The 21,466-nt window shown below is 40.5% G+C and overlaps 1 protein-coding gene across 6 annotated transcripts in view; it reads right to left on the reverse strand.

Annotated features, from left to right (window-relative positions):
• Window positions 1–21,466, reverse strand: part of pde8b (phosphodiesterase 8B) — a 295,986-nt gene that overhangs the window by 18,953 nt on the left and 255,567 nt on the right. For 5 of the 6 annotated variants that reach the window (XM_072257866.1, XM_072257864.1, XM_072257865.1 and 2 more), the window contains 8 exons: window positions 20,256–20,307; window positions 15,986–16,063; window positions 14,261–14,337; window positions 13,791–13,955; window positions 12,618–12,663; window positions 9,161–9,232; window positions 3,072–3,207; window positions 433–631 (listed from right to left, as the gene is read on the reverse strand). In XM_072257866.1, the coding sequence (XP_072113967.1) occupies window positions 433–631; window positions 3,072–3,207; window positions 9,161–9,232; window positions 12,618–12,663; window positions 13,791–13,955; window positions 14,261–14,337; window positions 15,986–16,063; window positions 20,256–20,307 (825 nt within the window). The remainder of the gene's footprint in view (window positions 1–432; window positions 632–3,071; window positions 3,208–9,160; window positions 9,233–12,617; window positions 12,664–13,790; window positions 13,956–14,260; window positions 14,338–15,985; window positions 16,064–20,255; window positions 20,308–21,466) is intronic. The other variant, XM_072257863.1, reaches the window with a different exon arrangement.

A 21,466-nucleotide genomic window follows, 5' to 3' on the forward strand; every position in this document is an offset into this window, starting at 1 on the left:
CAAATTTCATTCTCTATACTGTATAACTATTTGAAGGAAATGGGTTAAGATAGACACTATATGCTGTCTCTGTGTTTTATCTTGATTGCTGTCTACCCTCTCCAAATAAGATGATTACTTATCTCACCCAGAATACATTATGTTTCAGGTAATTATAACTTTAATAACTTAGTGCATCAAAGTACTTTGATACAAAGTGCATCGAATAAGGGTCTCGGCCCAAAACGCTGACTGTTTATTCATTTCCATAGACGCTGCATGACCTGCTGAGTTCCTCCGGCATTTTGTATGTGTTGCTCTGAAATTCCGGCATCTGCAGGATTTCTCGTTTATAATCAATAATTACCACGTTTAATAAAGCCATGTGATACAAAATCCAACAAATCACTTGAATGTCTCTATCATGTGCCAATGATAAATATAAAGGCTTACCTTAACTCGGTCCTTTCGAAGAAAATATGCTGTGGCATGCAACACATCAGCTGCGTGTGTTGAATTGTGGTATGAATTTGATGCATGATAATTGGTTTCTATGATTTGTAGCCATGATCTTAGAGTAATTTCTGAACAGTTTAGAACATCACATATGCCAAATTGTGTCAAGATTTTTAAGCCAAGGTAGAGTAAGGGCCTAAAACAAAACAAAGAGAATTGTTTTAAAAGCAAGAACTCAATAGTGTCATATAGATGATTTAGCATTGATTAAGGTGTCTGCTTTGACTATCCAGATGGGTTTTTTATAAAAATCTATTGGCTTACAATCGGCAGCATGCTAGAGACTTGCTGTTATTTTAACATTACACAATTGAGAATTGACTTTACCTTGAGAGAGAAGTGGTCTAACAACCATTTTCACTTCATTTTATACCACTCTGGAAGTCAAGCACAATACTTACTAGGATGATTCATCCTTGGGTAGCGGACAAGAATTTTGAGCAATGCTTCTTTTGGAGAAGTAGCATTCTGTGTGCTGCTACTTCTGTGAGGTAAACTAGACAATGATTAATCATGACTGGATGCAGTTAGGACAACAGGGCTTCAATGATGCCGAAGTGAACTGGGTGCTTTGTATTTATAGACACCTCTCCCATGCAGATCGAGCTCATTGGCCAACCCATCCAGAGAATTTGAATTGAAGTCTTGATCTGACCCACAAATCCCCCACCTCTCACTGCCGAAGTTCACCATACCATCCCTTTACCCAATCTCCATGATGCCGCTCCTCTTCTGGCCGATTCTTCTCCTGCTGACCTACACAATCCTAGACAATGCTGTTTGTCCTCTATTCCCCAGGAACCTCCAGGTTGTCCCATTATCTTCAACAATATAAATTTGCAATGCAGTTTGGTACTGCTGCCCCCACAACACAGGTGTCTACCTGCAGTTTTGAAATTGGCCATGGAAAATCTTGTATCTTTTAACCCAATTTTAACTTTGTTTTAAAGAATTAACTCAAAGACCTATACTTATCTGTTATATTAATGAAGCTAAATTAATTCAGATAATCAATAAAAAGGTAACTAAATAATCTGATAGGTTCCTGGACTAATGGGCTTATCTGTAGGCCTAGTCTGTTTATAGTCTGTTTAGTCTGATTAAGCAAACTAGGCCTGTAGTATTTTTATTTTGAAAGAGGAAGGGTGATCTCATTGAAGTCTAATCAGGTACATGCTTCTCACAAGCAGCCTTTGTAGAATCACTGATCCCAGTCTCAAAGTGAAGGGTCTTCCCACTCAGCACTAAGATGAGAAGATATTCTTCAGTCCGCACGGTCACAGGGAGAACTTGCAAGCTCCATACAGAGCGCAGCTGAGGTCAGGATTGAACCTGGTGGCCCTACCAACCGTGCCACTGTGTCACCCTCTGACATCAGGAAATATGGAGAAGAGATATCTGTAACTAGGAATCTTCTAGTTCTGCTCTCTACCCTGTTCTGTCTGGACATGGCAAGATTCCCTTTACCTTCAGCTTCTGCACACAACTGATCAACATCTGCAACTTTAGGAGACTTTAGAGTAAAGAAGCCATCAGAATTTGTCTCCTTTTCCCATTCTGCATTCCCTTTTCCTCGTTCAGAAGTTGAATGAAGACCACAATGAACAATAAATGCTTTAAATTCTTTCTCAAGACTGTATGACGTGGGAGCAGAATTAGGCCATTCTGCCCATCAAGTCTGCTCCCCCATTCCATTATGTTGTTGTTCCTCTCTGCACCTCGTGGCACACCGGGTAGCAGCCTTGCCACCTCTTTGGCATTTTTGTCTGTTGTTCATGAGGCTGAATTGCCAGCTCGACACTTAACCCAACACCAACGGAAAGCGTGCAAGGAGCCGGCCACATTCAAACCCAGGACCACTCGCCTCTATAAGTCCAGTGCTGCTGTCACTGCACCACCAGCTAGCATTCCATCACGGCTGATTGATTATCCTTCTCCATCCCTTTCTTCTGCCTTCTTCCTGTAACCTTAGACCCCCTGACTAATCAGAACCTCCGCTTTAAATATATCCAATGGCTTGGTCTCCACAGCTGTCTGTGGTAATGAATTCGCCAGATTCACCATCCTCTGGCTAAAGAAATTCCTCCTCATTTCTGTTCTAAAGGATATCCTATTCTGAGGCTGTATCCATTATAGGAAACATCCTCTCCACATCAACTCTATCTAGGCCTTTCAATATTTAATAGATTTTAATGAGCTCCCCCCTCATTATTCTGAACTCCAGTGAGTACAGGCCCAAAGCCATGAAACACTCCTCATTCATTAACCCTTTCATTCTCTGGATAATTCTTATGAACCTCCTCTAGACCCTCACCTCAGCCAGCACACCCTTTCTTAGATAAAGGGCCAAACCTGTTCATAATACTCCAAGTGCAGTCTGACGAATGCCTTATAAAGGCTCAAAATTATATCTTTTCTTTTATATTCCAGTCGTCTTGAACCGTATGCTAATATTGCGTTTGCCACTGACTCAGCCTGCAGGTTAGCAATAGACACAAATATGACTCATATTTAATACATTAAAAACTCACTCCAGTACAGCCGACAGATGATCACAGTTCAATACCACTACCCACCTCTTGTTAGTTACAGCTTCCAGCTCAAAAATATTAAAGTCCCAGTTTTCTTCATCAGCAAGTAATTCTGCCACCCGAGGTGGTACATCACCAAGGGCAACTGGGATGGCAAGATGGCCGTGACTTTGCTGCAAGTCTGTTGGCGTAAAGAAAAGTATCAACTTAGGAAAAATTCCAATACAAGTATCCTGATAGCAAACATATTCCTTTGTAAAGACATTAAAAAAACCGCAGATGCTGGAATCTTAAGTAATACACAAAAAATTAGAGTAACTCAGTAGGTCAGGCAGCATCTATGGAGGGCAAAGGTGATGCTGATGATGGGCCTTGGCCCAAAACATCAACTGACCATTTCTCTCTGTAGTTGCTGCCTGACTAGCTGAGTTCCTCCAGCTTATCATGCGATATTCCATTGTGACACTATGCACTTTCCTATCTGTAGCAAAACAGATATTTCTTCTGAACCATTAACTGAAGACTCCCACACAGAGTGGACACTGATAAAAACACCAGCTGCTTTCTCTGAAGTGAAGAGGTGGTGTCTATTATTAGGCTATCTTTTGTTTTTTTTTTAAAAAAACTTTGTGTTTTTTTAATGTCAGCTCGCTAATACGATGCATCTGGCCAGATCTCAGGCGAATAAGAGTTACTGTTCTTGGCATATTGCTTTAGTTCTTGGTACTTCCTTCCTACACACTGTTAGAATAGACTCACTATTCACTTTATTAGGTATAGGAACAAACCCAGTGCGGTCTTCTGCTGCTGTAGCCCATCTACTTCCTAAACACATAATAAATGCTGGCCTTGCATACTGTAAAAGGAATATGTTTAAAAAAAACCTGAAATTGCTTCTGTGGAAATGAATAAGGTCGACATTTCAGACCCAGACCTTTCAGCACGACTGGAAAGGATGGGGGAAGAAGCCAAAATAAGGTGGACAAGGGGAAGGAGTACAAACTGGAAGATCATAGGTGAAGCCAGGTTGGCGGCTGTGGGAGGAATGAAGAAAGAAGCTGAGAGGTGATAGGTAGAAAAGGTAAAGAGTTGGAGAAGAAGGAATCTGATAGGAGAGAAGAGTAGACCACAGGAGAAAGGGAAGAGGAAAGGGAAAAGTCTCCTAATGCACCCTCCTCTACATTGGTGAGACCTGAAGTAGATTGGGGGACTGCTTTATCAAGTGCCTTTCCTCCATCTGTGAAAAATAGTGTTTCCCATTGACCAACCATTTTAATTCCAGTCCCCATTCCCATTCTGACCTGTCAGTCCATGGCTCCCATACAGATATTCCATCTGGGCAACCTCCAAACCAATGGCATGAACATTGATTATTTTTTTAGATTATGAAGACACACAGTCCTCTTTTATTGTCATTTAGTAATGCATGCATTAAGAAATGATACAATATTTCTCCAACTTTTGGTAATTTTCCCCCTTCTCCCTTTCCCTTTTCTTTAATTCCCCGTCTGGTGCTCCTCTTACCTCTTTTTTTCTCCTATCACCTTCCTCTGGTGCCCCTCCTTCTTCTTTTCTCCCATGGTCCACTCTCTGTTCCTATCAGATTCCTTCTTCTTCAGCCCTTTGCCTTTTCCACCTATCCATCTCCCAGCTTCTTACTTCATCCACCTCCCTCACCCACCTGGCTTCACCTATCACCTTTTCCCCTCCCCCACCTTCTTATTCTGGCTTCCCCCCCCCCCCCCTCCACCCTTCCTTTTCAGCCCTGACGAAAGACCTTGGCCCAAAATGCCCAGAAGGTTCAAGTGAATTCCTTGCTTCACTGACAGAAAAAGAAGTGGTACATTGAGATTGTTCATCAAACACTGATTGTTTTTCCTCCAAATTTATCCAGAGTTCCTTCAAAATAAATTTTTGTTCTCTCTAGAGTATATGCCAGGTCCCCCTCATTCCTCTGTACACGAAGCATCTGTTTTATGTTTTGTGAAAAGACGCTTGTAGTGGGAAACGCTCTGAGGAATTTACTTGCCACGGAAATCCTAAATCCTCTTGCCAAATATTAATTTAAGACATTCCTGGAAACACTGGACGGAAAAGTGATGTAAAAAGAGATTTCTCACAGTATCCACAGCTTTCTCGTTTTACACGTACGTTGTTTGCAAGTCTTTAGTTAGATTAGATTAATAGATTATGAGGACACACAGTCCTCTTTTATTATCATTTAGTAATGCATGCAGTAAGAAATGATACAATGTTCCTCCAGAATGATATCACAGAAACACAAGACAAACCAAGACTTAAAAAAAAAACTGAGAAAAACCACATAATTATAACATATAGTTACAACAGTGCAAAATAATACTGTTAACAATATTAGCAGCATTAGTATGATTTATCTGATGCATGGTGAACCATAAAAGGTAAAGTAAATGGCAATTATTTTAGAAAACATCTCACTTGGCAACTGCCTTTTTTAGTTGTTAACAACTGCATCCCAAATCTCATCACAAATTTTAATGAAGCGTGAACAATTGACTGGAAACTGCCTGAAGCTCATCAGGCTCCTGAAGCAGCACAGATAACTCTACTCACCTCAACACAGAACTGATTCTGCAACCTATGAACTCACTTTCAAAGATTCTACAAGTCATATGCTCAGGGTATATGTATTGACTGATTGATTGTTACTTTTTGTATTTGTGCATTTTGGCTTCTCTTGCACATTGGTTATTAAGTGCAGTTTTTTAAGATTGATTCAGGGATATTCAATATTCAGGAGGGATAGACATGAAGGAAGGGGAGGTGGGGTGGCGTTGCTGGTTAAAGAAGAGACTAACGCAATAGAAAGGAAGGACATAAGCCGGGAAGATGTGGAATCGATATGGGTAGAGCTGCGTAACACTAAGGGGCAGAAGACGCTGGTGGGAGTTGTGTACAGGCCACCTAACAGTAGTAGTGAGGTCGGAGATGGTATTAAGCAGGAAATTAGAAATGTGTGCAATAAAGGAACAGCAGTTATAATGGGTGACTTCAATCTACATGTAGATTGGGTGAACCAAATTGGTAAAGGTGCTGAGGAAGAGGATTTCTTGGAATGTATGCGGGATGGTTTTTTGAACCAACATGTCGAGGAACCAACTAGAGAGCAGGCTATTCTGGACTGGGTTTTGAGCAATGAGGAAGGGTTAATTAGCAATCTTGTCGTGAGAGGCCCTTTGGGTAAGAGTGACTATATTATGGTGGAATTCTTCATTAAGATGGAGAGTGACATAGTTAATTCAGAAACAAAGGTTCTGAACTTAAAGAGGGGTAACTTTGAAGGTATGAGACGTGAATTAGCTAAGATAGACTGGCAAATGACACTTAAAGGATTGACGGTGGATATGCAATGGCAAGCATTTAAAGGTTGCATGGATGAACTACAACAATTGTTCATCCCAGTTTGGCAAAAGAATAAATCAAGGAAGGTAGTGCACCCGTGGCTGACAAGAGAAATTAGGGATAGTATCAATTCCAAAGAAGCAGCATACAAATTAGCCAGAGAAAGTGGCTCACCTGAGGACTGGGAGAAATTCAGAGTTCAGCAGAGGAGGACAAAGGGCTTAATTAGGAAGGGGAAAAAAGATTATGAGAGAAAACTGGCAGGAAACATAAAAACTGACTGTAAAAGCTTTTATAGGTATGTAAAAAGGAAAATACTGGTAAAGGCAAATGTAGGTCCCCTACAGACAGAAACAGGTGAATTGATTATGGGGAGCAAGGACATGGCAGACCAATTGAATAATTTCTTTGGTTCTGTCTTCACTAAGGAGAACATAAATAATCTTCCAGAAATAGTAGGGGACAGAGGGTCCAGTGAGATGGAGGAACTGAGCGAAATACTTGTTAGTAGGGAAGTGGTGTTAGGTAAATTGAAGGGATTGAAGGCAGATAAATCCCCAGGGCCAGATGGTCTGCATCCGAGAGTGCTTAAGGAAGTAGCCCAAGAAATAGTGGATGCATTAGTGATAATTTTTCAAAACTCGTTAGATTCTGGACTAGTTCCGGAGGATTGGAGGGTGGCTAATGTAACCCCACTTTTTAAAAAAGGAGGGAGAGAGAAACCGGGGAATTATAGACCGGTTAGCCTAACGTTGGTGGTGGGGAAACTGCTGGAGTCAGTTATCAAAGATGTGATAACAGCACATTTGGAAAGCGGTGAAATCATCGGACAAAGTCAACATGGATTTGTGAAGGGAAAATCATGTCTGACGAATCTCATTGAATTTTTTGAGGATATAACTAGTAGAGTGGATAGGGGAGAACCAGTGGATGTGGTATATTTGGATTTTCAAAAGGCTTTTGACAAGGTCCCACACAGGAGATTAGTGTGCAAACTTAAAGCACATGGTATTGGGGGTAAGGTATTGATGTGGATGGAGAATTGGTTAGCAGACAGGAAGCAAAGAGTGGGAAGAAACAGGACCTTTTCAGAATGGCAGGCGGTGACTAGTGGGGTACCGCAAGGCTCAGTGCTGGGACCCCAGTTGTTTACAATATATATTAATGACTTGGATGAGGGAATTAAATGCAGCATCTCCAAGTTTGCGGATGACACGAAGCTGGGTGGCAGTGTTAGCTGTGAGGAGGATGCTAAGAGGATGCAGAGTGACTTGGATAGGTTGGGTGAGTGGGCAAATTCATGGCAGATGCAATTTAATGTGGATAAATGTGAAGTTATCCACTTTGGTAGCAAAAATAGGAAAACAGATTATTATCTGAATGGTGGCCGATTAGGAAAAGGGGAGGTGCAACGAGACCTGGGTGTCATTATACACCAGTCATTGAAAGTGGGCATGCAGGTACAGCAGGCGGTGAAAAAGGCGAATGGTATGCTGGCATTTATAGCGAGAGGATTTGAGTACAGGAGCAGGGAGGTACTACTGCAGTTGTACATGGCCTTGGTGAGACCACACCTGGAGTATTGTGTGCAGTTTTGGTCCCCTAATCTGAGGAAAGACATCCTTGCCATAGAGGGAGTACAAAGAAGGTTCACCAGATTGATTCCTGGCATGGCAGGACTTTCATATGAAGAAAGACTGGATGAACTGGGCTTTTACTCGTTGGAATTTAGAAGATTGAGGGGGGATCTGATTGAAACGTATAAAATCCTAAAGGGATTGCACAGGCTAGATGCAGGAAGATTGTTCCCGATGTTGGGGAAGTCCAGAACAAGGGGTCACAGTTTGAGGATAAAGGGGAAGCCTTTTAGGACCGAGATTAGGAAAAACTTCTTCACACAGAGAGTGGTGAATCTGTGGAATTCTCTGCCACAGGAAGCAGTTGAGGCCAGTTCATTGAAGAGGGAGTTAGATATGGCCCTTGTGGCTACGGGGATCAGGGGGTATGGAGGGAAGGTTGGGGCGGGGTTCTGAGTTGGATGATCAGCCATGATCATAATAAATGGCGGTGCAGGCTCGAAGGGCCGAATGGCCTACTCCTGCACCTATTTTATATGTTTCTATGTTTCTATTGTATTTCTTTGTTCTACTGTGAATGCCTGGAAGGAAATGAATCTCAGGGTAGTATATGGTGACATATACATACTTTGATCTTTGAAGACTTTTTGGAAGATAACTACAAATTCAGCTGTTCAAAAACAGTTGATGTGTTTGAAGTGTGTCTTTGAGGGAGGATGGCATGCTGTACTATCCACCACAGATGTCTGCCTTGGAAAAGTGTGGATGTGTAATTGGTTGTGACTGTATTTTATTCATTCTTAGCACAGGACTCCTCCACTGAGTCTAAAGGAGTGTAGATTTATAATAGTGGCAGAATTAATATATAGCAACTCTAAAAGTTATATCAAACTGGCCTGTGCTTATGGGTTTTCTTACAGTTAGATCCAGAACTTGAGAAGTAGAGAGTTGAGTGAACTATTTCCCACAAGGATCTGAGAATGATCTGAACCCAGTTGTCTTGAGCACCTCCGGTAAATGTTTAATGCATCAACATTATCTCTTCAGCTGGAAGATTGTGTATTTATTGTAAGATCATAGAAAGGAAAGGAAATAAAATTTAGGTCTGAGAAAAAAAAAACTGTTCCCTAATCTACTTAATTGACAGGTGGCAAAAAATGCTTTGTCTGCAGGTACCTGGTTCTTCTTCAATCTGCCCATCAAGAGAAGTCCAGAGAGGTGCCTCAGTCTTCTCAACTTGGCGATAGGCTACAAATCACAATAAAAAGCAGGGAACATAATTATACTGGGAAATGTTAACTCTGCTTCTCTGTCTACTGATGGTGTCTAACCTGCAGAATGTATCGAACATTTTCTATTTCTATTTTATATAAATAACATGATGGCTATATTCTAAAAGGTGCCATTATCAGGAAAGATACCTAGGAAAGATATTCTTGCAATAGAGAAATTGCAATGAAGAAATTGATTCATGGGATTGTTGTATGAGAAGTGTTAACCATACTCTACTCAGTCTAGAAGAATAAGAAGTGATTTTCAAGAAATTATAGGTTAGTGAACCTGACATCATTGGTAGGGAAATCACTGGAGAAGACTCTTATGGATAGGATTAATAACCTGGAAAAGCATGTCTTTGGGTAGGGGAGGTCATGTCTTACAAACCTGTTTGAGATTTTGAGGAGATGAAGAAGGTGATTAATGAGGGTAGTGTAGTGAATGTTGTCTATGTGGACCTTAGCTCACCAAGTCACTCGTGTTAGGCTGATCCTGAAGATTAAGACACATTGGATGCATGGTGCTTTGGATTCAAAACTGACTTGGCCATTGAAGACAACCGACAGTGATCGAGGGGCGTTATTCTGATTCGAGGTCTGTAATCAGTGGTGTTTTGCAGAGACCTGTGCTGGGTCCTTATATGATAAATGATTTGGATGAAATGTAGTTGAGCTGACTGGCAACTTTGCCAATGACACAAAAATTGGTGGAGTTGTGGAGAATGAGGAAGGTTGCCAAAGGGTAAAGCAGGATGTAGGTCAGGTGGAAATATTAAGGTGCATCAATGTTCATTTCTTAAGAAAAGTTCACTGACTAGATTTCACACCATCTTAAGTAATCTCTTCATCTTTTGAGAAATTAACATTGCTTTCAATTCTAGAGACCCGAAGTCCATCAAGTGCAGTTGTGGTGACTGCGATTTCAATACACTGAGGGGCCTGGACTAAATACATACATATTTGTGTGGTTGTGTTTTTACTAATATTCTACATGTGCTTGTATATGTGACAACTGAGCCTCAAAGCCACAGTAGCGCCTAGCAGGAGTTGGGGCAAGGACAGGGCTTCAAGGCCATAGTGTTGCTTAGTGGGTGTTGGGGCTGGTCGAGAGAGGGCCGGGGGCGTCTGGACCATGCACATGCATGTTTTTCAATGATATTCTACATGGGTTTGTTGACTTGTATGTGAAAGGACTGGGCATCCAGCTGTAGTGTCAGGAGGGTGGGGGGAGGCCACAGGGAGATTCTTGTTATGTGATTGTGATCTTGTGTGTGCTGACTGTGTGTGACTGTTGGCAATGTGTCTTTGCACCTTGACCCTGTAGTAAAACTGTCTCATTTGGCTGTATTCATGTCTGGTTAAATGACAATTAAACTTGAATTGAATTGAATTGAATGGAAGTGAATAACAATGAAGCCAGAATCCAAACAATCACCCAGAGGCTTGGTTTCTGGAAGGTGTGGGTTAGAGGAAATTGGAGAGAAGCATGAACAAAACTTCATGAGTTCCCACTGAGGAGAATGAGACATGTAAATGACTGTCGAAATGGATCCTAACGTTGTAGATGAAGTTTGATATTCAGTCATACTCTTCTGCCAGGTTGCATTCACCTCCATGAAAGTTTAGTTGCACACAATCAGACTACTAATTTAAGTATGTGACAGACCCATCAAATGAGCAAAATGAGTAAAATTTGCTGTATAGCAAGACAAAAGCATTCAAAAAAAATTGCTACTTAAACAGAAACCTTTAATTATCCTGCCACAAACAGAAACACGAATCAAATGGCATGGAGTCACAGTTAGATTGTTACTTGCGGGTGGTGGGGTGGAGATACATTTCAACCAAAGGGGGTGTAAGGCGCTTATTCTCTCCGCTAACCTGCAGGCTGAGAATAAATGGGGAAGACATAAAAGAAGCACAGAACTTTTGCTACATAGGAAGCTGGGTGGCATCAGATGGCAGGTGCGACATGGACATCAAGAGAAGAATAAGGATGGCAAAAGACACCTTTACGAGAATGAAGAGTATACTGACCAATACTAAACTAGGCATGACAACCCACCTCACAGTACTGAAATGTTACATTTATCCAGTTATGTTATATGGCTCAGAATGTTGGACAATATCTAGAAACATGAAGAAACGAATTGAAGCAGCAGAGATGTGGTTTTTGAGGAGCATGCAAAGAATATCATGGACGAGATGAGTATCTAACGAGGATGTTACGAACAGAGCAAACACAAAAAGAGAAATAATGTATGAGATCATGAAAAGGCAACGTAACCTCATTGGAGATGTGATTAGGAAAGAGGAGTTAGAACGCATGGTAAGTATGGGAAAGATTGAAGGGAAGAAAGCAAGAGGAAGACAAAGACAAATGATGATGGAGACAGCAGCCAGAGAACTGGAAATGAATACCAATGAATTGATCCACTTGACCCGAAACAGGATTGTGTGGGCCATGGCAGTCAAAGCTCAAACTGGGCATGGCACCTGATGATGCTGATGAACCTGCAGATCACCCTTGGGTGAGGTGTACCACTTCCTTAGGCCCCACCCCCACCCCAATCAGGATCATGTGAAGCTAAGGGAGCAGGTGGTGGATGGTCATATGAGCAGCTGGTGCACATCACAAGTCCCAGTTAAGTGACCACTAACACCAGGCAGACAATCTCTGAAGAAGTTACCCATCTAGTAAAGATACTGCCCAGAAGAAGGAAACAGCAAACCACTCCCATAGAAAATTTGCCAAGCACAATCATGCTCATGGGACCATGATCACCTACGTCATATGAAATGGCACATAATGATGATGATGATCTGTGTTTCAGGACACGTGGCTCAGATATTGCAGAAATGAGCTGGACCAACTTCATAAGTAGAACAATGGCAGATCCAATTTAATGGCAACCAGTTATAGATTAAATGAGGGAATAGATTAAGTGCGCTAAGCAACAAACGCTACAAGTGCCACCAAAGAGGGCAATGTAAGAATCAGGGTGGATTTTACACTAATATATTAGAGTACCAATAGTGGCAGAATTTAACAAACTGCTTCTGCTGCTTCCAGTACAAATTAATGTAGTAAGTTCATTTATTTTTAAGGAATAAATATCAAATATTAGCTTGTCCTTCGGCTTCAACACAGTAAGTCAATCTTCCATACATTCACTATGATATGGAGGTCATGAATTACATCGTGTGAGCTCTAACTCCATTTGCCACATAAATTATTAGTTAATATGCAAATCAACACAGGAAGCCACCAAAGATGACTGGACCGAATTTTGAGACTCATATGTTCAAAGTTTCCGTGGTTAGTAGCAAGTAAAATGTTGATGAACATTCAGACTTACTTTTGGAGAAAATGTATTCATTGCCAGAGAGTCTTCTTAATCCATCCTGAAATATTACAACAGCAGTTTAAACTTGTGTAGAAAACAGGACATTGAACATTTCTGGATTCAAATTTATCCAGTACTCTCCTTCTGAGGTTAGGTTTGGGGGATCAAGGACTCTGGTGATGACCAGGTTAGGGAAGATGTTAGTGTTGGTTCAATGCAGTTGCTAAGGAGCTGTTGTCCTGATAATTTACTGAAGGTGTAATTTCACTCATCTGTATGTTGCCTATGTCAGCACTGAAGGACTAAGGCTTTATTGTTCTGGGAATTCAGTGATGACTGTTATTCATTCTTGGGGAACTCCTCTGTTTTCGTGGATGTTTGCAAAGAAGAAGAATTTCAGGATGTATATTGTATACAATTCTCTGACATTAAATGTACCTATTGAATGCCCCAGGACAAGGTGGTTTACATTCCTCTGTAATGTTTGTATAAAAGTACTTCTCAGGGAATAACATGTACCTCCAAGGTGGAACATTGAGGTCACTGATGATACATGCCAAGAAGTGCTAGGAAGGCAAAATTTCATGGTTAGCATGGACTGCTCTGAAGTGGTTGCATATGGGCCAAACTGTCGGTTAAATCAGTTTTCAAACAAGTAGGACTGGAAAACTAAAAGTGGAATGCCACCTAGTTCCTAGACGGTTTGCTGATATGCCTCGATCAACGTTCTGATTCCCACCTCCACCCCGACACATCTCAGTAATTTTTGCTTCTGTCAGGAAATAAACATTTGAAGGAGTTAGGAAAAGTTGGGACATATTTCCCCAGGCATCTTGTATATCAGGAGGCTTGGAAAGGTTATCTATGTTTCTGTGTTCTTTTCAAGGGCTATAGAGTAACATATACAAAATGATGGAGGAGCTCAGCTGATCAGGCAGTATCCATGGAAAGGAGTAGAGAGTCACCGTTTTGGGCCAAGACCCTTCATCAAGACTATCCAGTTAATTTTTCCTCTTTTTCATTTCAGTCTTGCTGACATTATTAAATAGTGGTTCAAGCAGGTACCGTGGTTTATCTCATGAGCATACAAACAGCCACAATACAGGTTTCCAAGCAAATACTCTACTGACAAGTACATTATGAAATGTAAAGTATAAATCTGAAAGGCATTCCTTACTAACTCACAGTCATGAGGCCACCAACAAGATTATTGGTGTGGGGATCATCATCTTTGGTACCAAGCTGTGGTGAGTAGAGTTCAGTTGTTCTCAATATTTCCAGTACTCTATCCAAGGCTTCTGCAACTGTTACTGGGCTGTTCTCCTGGGCAGTGTTAATTATATTGATGACCTTATTAAAATGCAAAAACAGGAAAAAGAATTAAATTTCTAAGATGCCCTTGTATTTTAAATCTGAAACTAACAAGGTAGGTGCACAATTATGTGTGTACTAAAGCTGATACAACACAGAGTTATTTGCTGAGATCTCTGAAAGATGCAGCATTCAAGGTGGGGAAATGGTTGAGAATTTTAAGAACATTCAGAAAAAGTGAATGAATAGTTTAAGGCCAGCTGAAATCTTTAGAACAATTTAATATATTTTGTTCACGGAAAGGGTAAATTGCTGTTTTTTAAAAAACTGCTTAGCAAACTCACCTTTGTAATTGGAGCTTCAATTGTCATAGAATGAATTCTGGCCATTGAGGAATGTCGCCGGTTGTGTGAACTTCCAGCTGAAATGAGTACCAAAGAAAGTTCTTGCAGGTGACCCACACTAATCACATTCTCAGATATAAGCAGATATTGCAGGCACTTTGTGACACATGGCCGATACAGCATCAAAACAAATTTAATAATAACCATAAACACAAGATTAGCTCTTTAAATTATTATTCCACCCTCAGCATAAGACTGAGAACAGCTCTTACCGATAAAGGTGAGTAGTCTAAGCAAGCACCCATCTCATTGTGTCCACAGCGTGGAAACAGGCTTTTTGACCCACTGAGACTGACAGCCCAAAAGCAGCTATTTACAATAATCTTACATTAATCCCATTTTATCCATTAGATGGAAGAATTATGAAATATACCACACTGAGACTAGGAATCAATTCTAAATTAATTAACACTACTGTTAAATCAGGTCTTTATGGGAATAAAGAATGGGTCATTAGGAATGCATTGGAAGAGAAAGAAAAAATAAAAAGCAAACAGCTAATGTTCTGAAAATATCAAACAACAATTAGTACATCAATGAATGAGACTCCACACACAATAGTTATTTTTTAGGACTAATTGATCAAAGTTATAGTAATTGACACTTATAATTTGTTCAATGTATACTTAGACTTAAAGTAACAGGATTTAACTATTTTCAATGAATTTAATTTTTATCTACCACAAAATACACAATGAGACCAGCCTCTCAGGCAAGCCCTACCCATTCATTGTGATCATGGCTGATCTATGTTGGCCTGCGTGCCCAATGGCTGTTGTGATGCATCTAGTGTGACAGTGTAGTGGGTCGTGCTTGTCGCTCTCGCTCTTGGCTTCCACCGCTGGCTTGCAGTCTCACGAAAAGGAGAGCTGAATGTGCAAGTCTCTCACTGCCAGTACACAGCCTCTCCAACAGCATGCCCCATGTAGTGCCTCCTCACTGGCGACACACAGAAACTGAACTCCTTTCAGACTCAGGTTGAACGACAGAGAATGGGGAGGAGGTCTGGCCCCCACGCACAAGGCACACAGATCCACCGCCCTGGCGCTTGTTGACCAGTTCCCTAGCCCCACTGCCTTGTGGGCAGCCTCGGGAGAGACAAAGGCTATAGGATTGAACCTGGAGAGAAATCTGGAGTGGAGCTCCTAGGATGGCGGGAAGTCATTGAACATCCTTCCAGCAGCTCCTGCAGCCAAGCTGGTGCCAAACGTATTGCTTCGCTTTCCTTTGACTATGCTGGTGAGGCCAAGAGGAGGATCTTGATGACTGGGCATCCCAGGATCTCCATACCTTCCGCCCAGGCCACTCCAGGGTGCTGCTATTAGTCCATTCTCCTTTGCTTCGGATGGATGCCATTATCATCATATGTTGGCCTCATCTCCTCTTCTGTGCTATTTCCCCATAACCCTCATTCTCTGATCTTTCAAAAGTACAGCATCTTCACACTAATCAAAACATTTTCTGGTGAGGGAGTTTGCAAGATACTGTTTTTAATCAAATGGCGAGGCACAGCTCAGGCAGCAATGTCTAATTATAGCATTTCAAATGTGAACCCAGTTCTCATCTGAACTTGCCACGTAATTTTGACATAATGCGGGTGTAACTGGCCTCAGCATTATTTTGAAAAATCATAGTCCAATAAAAATTCACTAAAGGTGTTCTTACCATCACTTCTTTTTGATGTTATTGATCTGACATCAATGGAGCCTTTTCGTCTATCTTTATGTTTCAATGACTGTGAATCTTTAAGAGAGAAAGGTATATTGATAGAGATTTCCTCCTTTGTGATTCACAACAACAGTCACCACTGTCTCTTACAATAAGGATGCAGTTGTGAAAAGTGATGGGTTGGTTAGAATGCACAGAGTGCCTTTATTATTCATTTGAGTGAAGTGTAGTGCTTTTGTGTTTTATGATTATTGTGCTTTGTTGTGGCACGCGTTTCCCATGACAATAGGTAACTCATGGTAAACACAAAATTAGTTATGAAGTAAATTTCAGCTGTAGCGTAGTGGTTACTACAATGCTACTACAGCTTGGGACGTTCCAGAGTTCGGACGTGTAAGGAGTCTCCTGTACATGTCTCTCCCATGGAATGTGTGGGTATTGCCGGGTGCTCCAGTTACCTCCCACAGTCCGAAAACGTACCGGATAGGTTAATTGATTAGGTTAGAGTTAATCTGGGTTGTGGGGTTGCTGGCGTGGCGTAGCTCGAAGGGCCTACTCTGTGCTGGATAGCTGAATCGATAAATATAGTACGAATGTGGGGAGGGTGTTTCCAACAGTGCGGGAGTCTAGGACCGGAGAGCACAGCCTCAGAATCGAAGGATGTCCCTTTAGAACACAGAAGAGGAGAAATTTCTTTGGCCAGAGAGCGGTAAATCTGTGAAGTTGCCACAGACAACTGTGGAGGCCAGATAATTGAATATATTTAAAGCGGAGGTTGATAGGTTCCTGATTAGTAAGGGTTGCAAAGGTTACTGGGAGAAGGCAGGAGAATAGGGTTGACAATAAATCAGCTTTGATCAAATGGCAGAGCAAGACTTGATGGGCTGAATGGCTTAATTCTGCTCCTATGACCTATGGTCTTATAGTCGAATATTTTCCAAACTAATTTATTGACAGGTATAATTGCAACAATATTTCCCAACTGTTGTGATATGTCAGTCTTACACTTTCCTCAAATTTCTCAAGCTGGCTACTTTTCTCTAATAGGGGAAGGACCTCAAGCAGCTGTTGAATATCTGTTTATTTCTGCTCTTTGTCCATACGAGTAACTGCTGGCATAGGGAGATATTTAAAATGCAGTTTTTGACCATTTGATCAATTTTCTGACAATATGAGGTTGGACAGATTGGGTTTGACCCACATCTGAGAATGTCTCGTTCTCTACGAGTCTTATTACTTTGAATTATGAGTTATGTTGAAGTAAAAGTATACTCATGCAGACCAGATACATATAATGGTGCCCTCTAGCTTCAACTGTATTAACCTTAATTGCCAAAAAATTTTCTGTAGGTGGAAAAATATATCAAGTTATATATTGCAGTTTGCCTATATTGCAGTTTGCTTTGAGAAAGCTATTGCAGTCTTTCTCCTTCCTTGAAGCTGGCAAGATATGCATGGCTTCTTACGTAAAGATAAACACCCAACAGCCTTGATTGATCCCTCCCCTGGAGAATGAGCCACACTAATGCAAGGGAATAGGAGGAGGATGAAAAACAAGCAAAGCCAGGCAGGAAATGGATATGATTGAAGGCAGCAAAATCTATAAGATTAGGAAGGAGAGGGGGTAAAAAAAAAATCAGTCAAGCAAATGAAAAACAGGTAAAAACCAAAAGGAAGTTTTGGAATTTGTTTGAAATATTTGCTGTTCTTTATTATTTTTTAAAATTAGGAATAATAAAGATGTGCTCCTTATATTGTGCTATGTTTGGATACATAAAGAAAGCAAGTTTTAGAGGAAAATGTGGGAAAAGCTGCTCTTTGATAAAGATTTGACAATAATCTGAGGCAACAAACAATCTTCTGGAGGAAATCAGTGTGTTGAGCAGTATCAATTGGAAGAATGGAAATAGTGAAGTTTCAGGTTGAGACACTGCACTAGGTCTGAGAGTGGGGAGGTGAGGACAAATGCAAGGTGACGTTAGTGGATACACTACACTTGCATTTGCACAATTGCATTCAAGGATATGGGCAGGATGATTTAAGCATAAATTCAGATGGCTTGGATGTCCTATTTTTAAAGAATAATAAAAAAAAACTAGAAGTCAGAGCAGGCTATTTGGATCCAGCTAATTCGGATGGCACATAAGAGGTTCACCAGGATGTTGCCTGAACTGGATTGTATTAGCTATAAGGATAGGTTGGAGAGGCTTGGATTGTTTTTACTGGAATATCAGAGGCTCAGGAGCAACTTGATAGAAGTATACAAAGTTATGAGAAGCATACATAGGGTATATATCTTATGGGAAGCCATGGAAAACAATAGAGATGACTGAGGCCTTGTCAGAGATTTAGCTACAGGTGAGACACTGCAAGACTGGAAGATGGTTAATTTTGTGGCTTCACTACGAGGATAATCCAAGAAACTACAGGCTTTTCAGCCCTGCATCCATAGTGGAAAAGTTATTGGAAAGGGTCCTGAAAAGCTGGACATTTGCATGTGGAAAGGCAAGGAGTAATTCGAGTTGATCAGCATTGGGAAATTGTGCCTCATAGATCTGACTCAGTCTCTAAAGGAGGAGACCAAGAGGATTGACAAGGGTAGGGTAGTAGATGTTGTCAATGTGGATTTCATATGGCCCAAATGGCAAGCAGGTCTGCAAGAAGCAAATTGGATACAAAATAGGCTTGGTGGTAGAAAGCAGAGGGTAGTTGCAGGGTGAGAGAGGAATCTGTCTTTCAGATTTGAGGCTTGTGTCCTGTGTTGTGCCATGTCAGTGCTAGTTCCTCTGTTGCTTCTCATACATAATGATTTAGATGAGAACATAGGTGACACAATTATTAGGTTTGCAGGTGACGCCAACATTGGTGGTCTAATGGACAATGAAGATGATTGTCTAAGGTTACAGCAGGATCTTGATCAACTGGGAGAGTGGGCAAAGGAAAGGCAGATGAAAACAGAAAAGATTGCAAATACTTGTTGTAGGGTTTCAAACTGAAATGTCGACAATTCGTTTCCTTCCATAGGTGCTGCTGGACTCATTGAGTTCTTCCAGCAAATTATTAGTTTGTGACAGTTGGAATTTAAAAGACAAGTGCAAAGTTGTGTGTTTTGGGATGTTAAACCAGGGTAGGACTCAACACCCTAAATATCTCTGAGGAAGAAAATTCTCAAGAAGAATTGCAATCCTCAGGGATGAACTTCCTCGTCATGTTACTCTTAAATGGACAACCCTTTATCCTGATAGTATGTACCCTAGTTCCAGATTCCCAAGAAATGGAAGCACCCTCTCAAATTCCTGCCAAGCCCTCTCAGATTTTGTGTTTCAATTAGGTCAATATTAATTCATCAGAATTCCAATGATTATAGGCCCAATCAATTCAATTCTGTGTTATTGGAAGCCTATTCTTTCAAGAGATAACCAGTAAATCCGCTTCCAAGGCAATTATATACGTCCTTATATTTCAGATCTTGCCACGGCCACCTCCAATTTGTGCACTTTTGATTATAATGGAGGTGGAGGATGACCAACCAGTCAACTCACAAGTACTGCATATTGATATTTTATTATAATGAGACTTGCAATTTCTAATTTAACCTGCTCTACAAAATTTTTCCAAATCTCATGAAACCCAGCAGCTGAAGATAGGAGAGCTCTGGGAAGTAAGAACATTTAAAGCATAGTATTTGGAGTCAGGATGAGGACAGTAGCAATCTGTTTCCAACCCTTACACACAATTCCTTACACAAAAAATCCCGACTGGGGTCACTTGCGATTTCAGCAGCAGCCATAGTTCCCTCACCCCTGCAGCTTTTTCTCTGAGTTATTCCAACCTGACCCAAGACCAAGCTTCTCAGTGAGCCTGTCTTCCGATTTTTGGAGGAACTCAGCAGATCAGGCAACATCTATGGAGAGGAATAAAGAGTCAATATTTCAGGCCAAGACCCTTCATCAGGACTGGTGAAAAGTCTCAGACTGAAACATTGATTCTTTATTCCTCTCCGTAGATGCTGCCTAACCTGTTGAATTCCTCCAGCATTTTGTCTGGTTACCATGGATTTCCAGCATCTGCAAAATCCCTTGTGTTTCCGATTCTGGGCAAGGAACTTGCCACAGCTTATCAGAAAATTCTGGGATTTGATTTTTCCCACCAAAACTCTTCTTTCATTTCTACATAACTGACTCCTATTAATATCACACCCCAGCCATCAGAGATGAACACACACCTGTATTTACAAAATCACAAATATAAGCTTGATTTTTCTCACCTGATAGACAATTTTCTTCTGTATACTTCTCATCAGTCTGCACATTATAGTTCTGATGGAAGAAATACTATCATTCAGCACACAAGGTAAGAGAGATGAAAAATGCAAAGTATACTGTATAAAGCAGAGTATATATGTTGTATGGTAAGACGAAAAATTCCATTCATGTTTTTATATATTACAAATCTTTTGATAGTTTGACTACTACTTTAGCATGACGAATGAAGGCAAAGAAAGATTTTGAACTTAAAATTACAATTGTTTTTAAAATGAGGCATCTCTGTTCTTCAAAAACCAGAGGGAAATCTTCAATTAGAATCAGGTAGTGTTAAAAGTAAGAGTATATTGAAAAGAACTTCTGAGAGAAAATTTAGAACTTTGTTGTAAGGCTGAACTGTACTCAATAGATTTGAATTTCTGCAGGAGTTCTTCTGGTCGTCTACTGAAACTTCCACGAGAGGAACAAGATAAATCTTATGTAATAAAAGCAGAAAATGCTAGAAACACTCATAAGGTCAAACAACACCTGTGGAAAGAGAAACAGAGTTAACATTTCAGGTCAAGGATTGGATTGTTCTGAAACATGAACTCTGATTTTCTTTCCATAAGTGCTGCCTATCTTGCAGAGTACATCATGCATTTCCAGCATCTGTAGGCTTTCAATTTTCAATCGAACACTAACGTAAGCCACCTTGTAAAACAATTTTCATTGAGATATCAATGAGACACTGAAGTATTGGAAGATGTGAAAAGCATTATTTAGTTGGAAGTTTTAGTTTTGGGGAAAACTCAGGAAGAATCTAGCTCCAGCTTTTTTTTTAAAGAAAGCACAAAGATAGTGATTTTATGGCAATATTTTAGTGGAAAACAAAATCTTGAAAATTACATTAAGTTGATTTTAAAGAGGATGAGAAAATTCAGGAGTTATTCAGTAAAATGAAAAATTGCGTCTTGTTTCAAAGCAATCTCCTCCATGTGAATGATGATCAAGATATGGAGTTAGTTCTAGGGAGAGAAACTGAGGTAAAAGTTATTCAAGAGGGCTGGAAGGTTGTTAAGTATGGATGGAAATAAACTAACTGCTGTTCATTATCTCTTTCTATTCCCATGATTTTAAATGACCTTGACAGAACTGAATGGAAATAGAAAGGAGACCAATTCTGAAGAATAAATTTTGATAAACTTATTTCTTGGAATATAGTACCTATTCC

The sequence above is a fragment of the Mobula birostris genome, chromosome 5, assembly GCF_030028105.1.
Source record: "Mobula birostris isolate sMobBir1 chromosome 5, sMobBir1.hap1, whole genome shotgun sequence".
Classification (NCBI taxonomy): Eukaryota; Metazoa; Chordata; class Chondrichthyes; order Myliobatiformes; family Myliobatidae; genus Mobula; species Mobula birostris.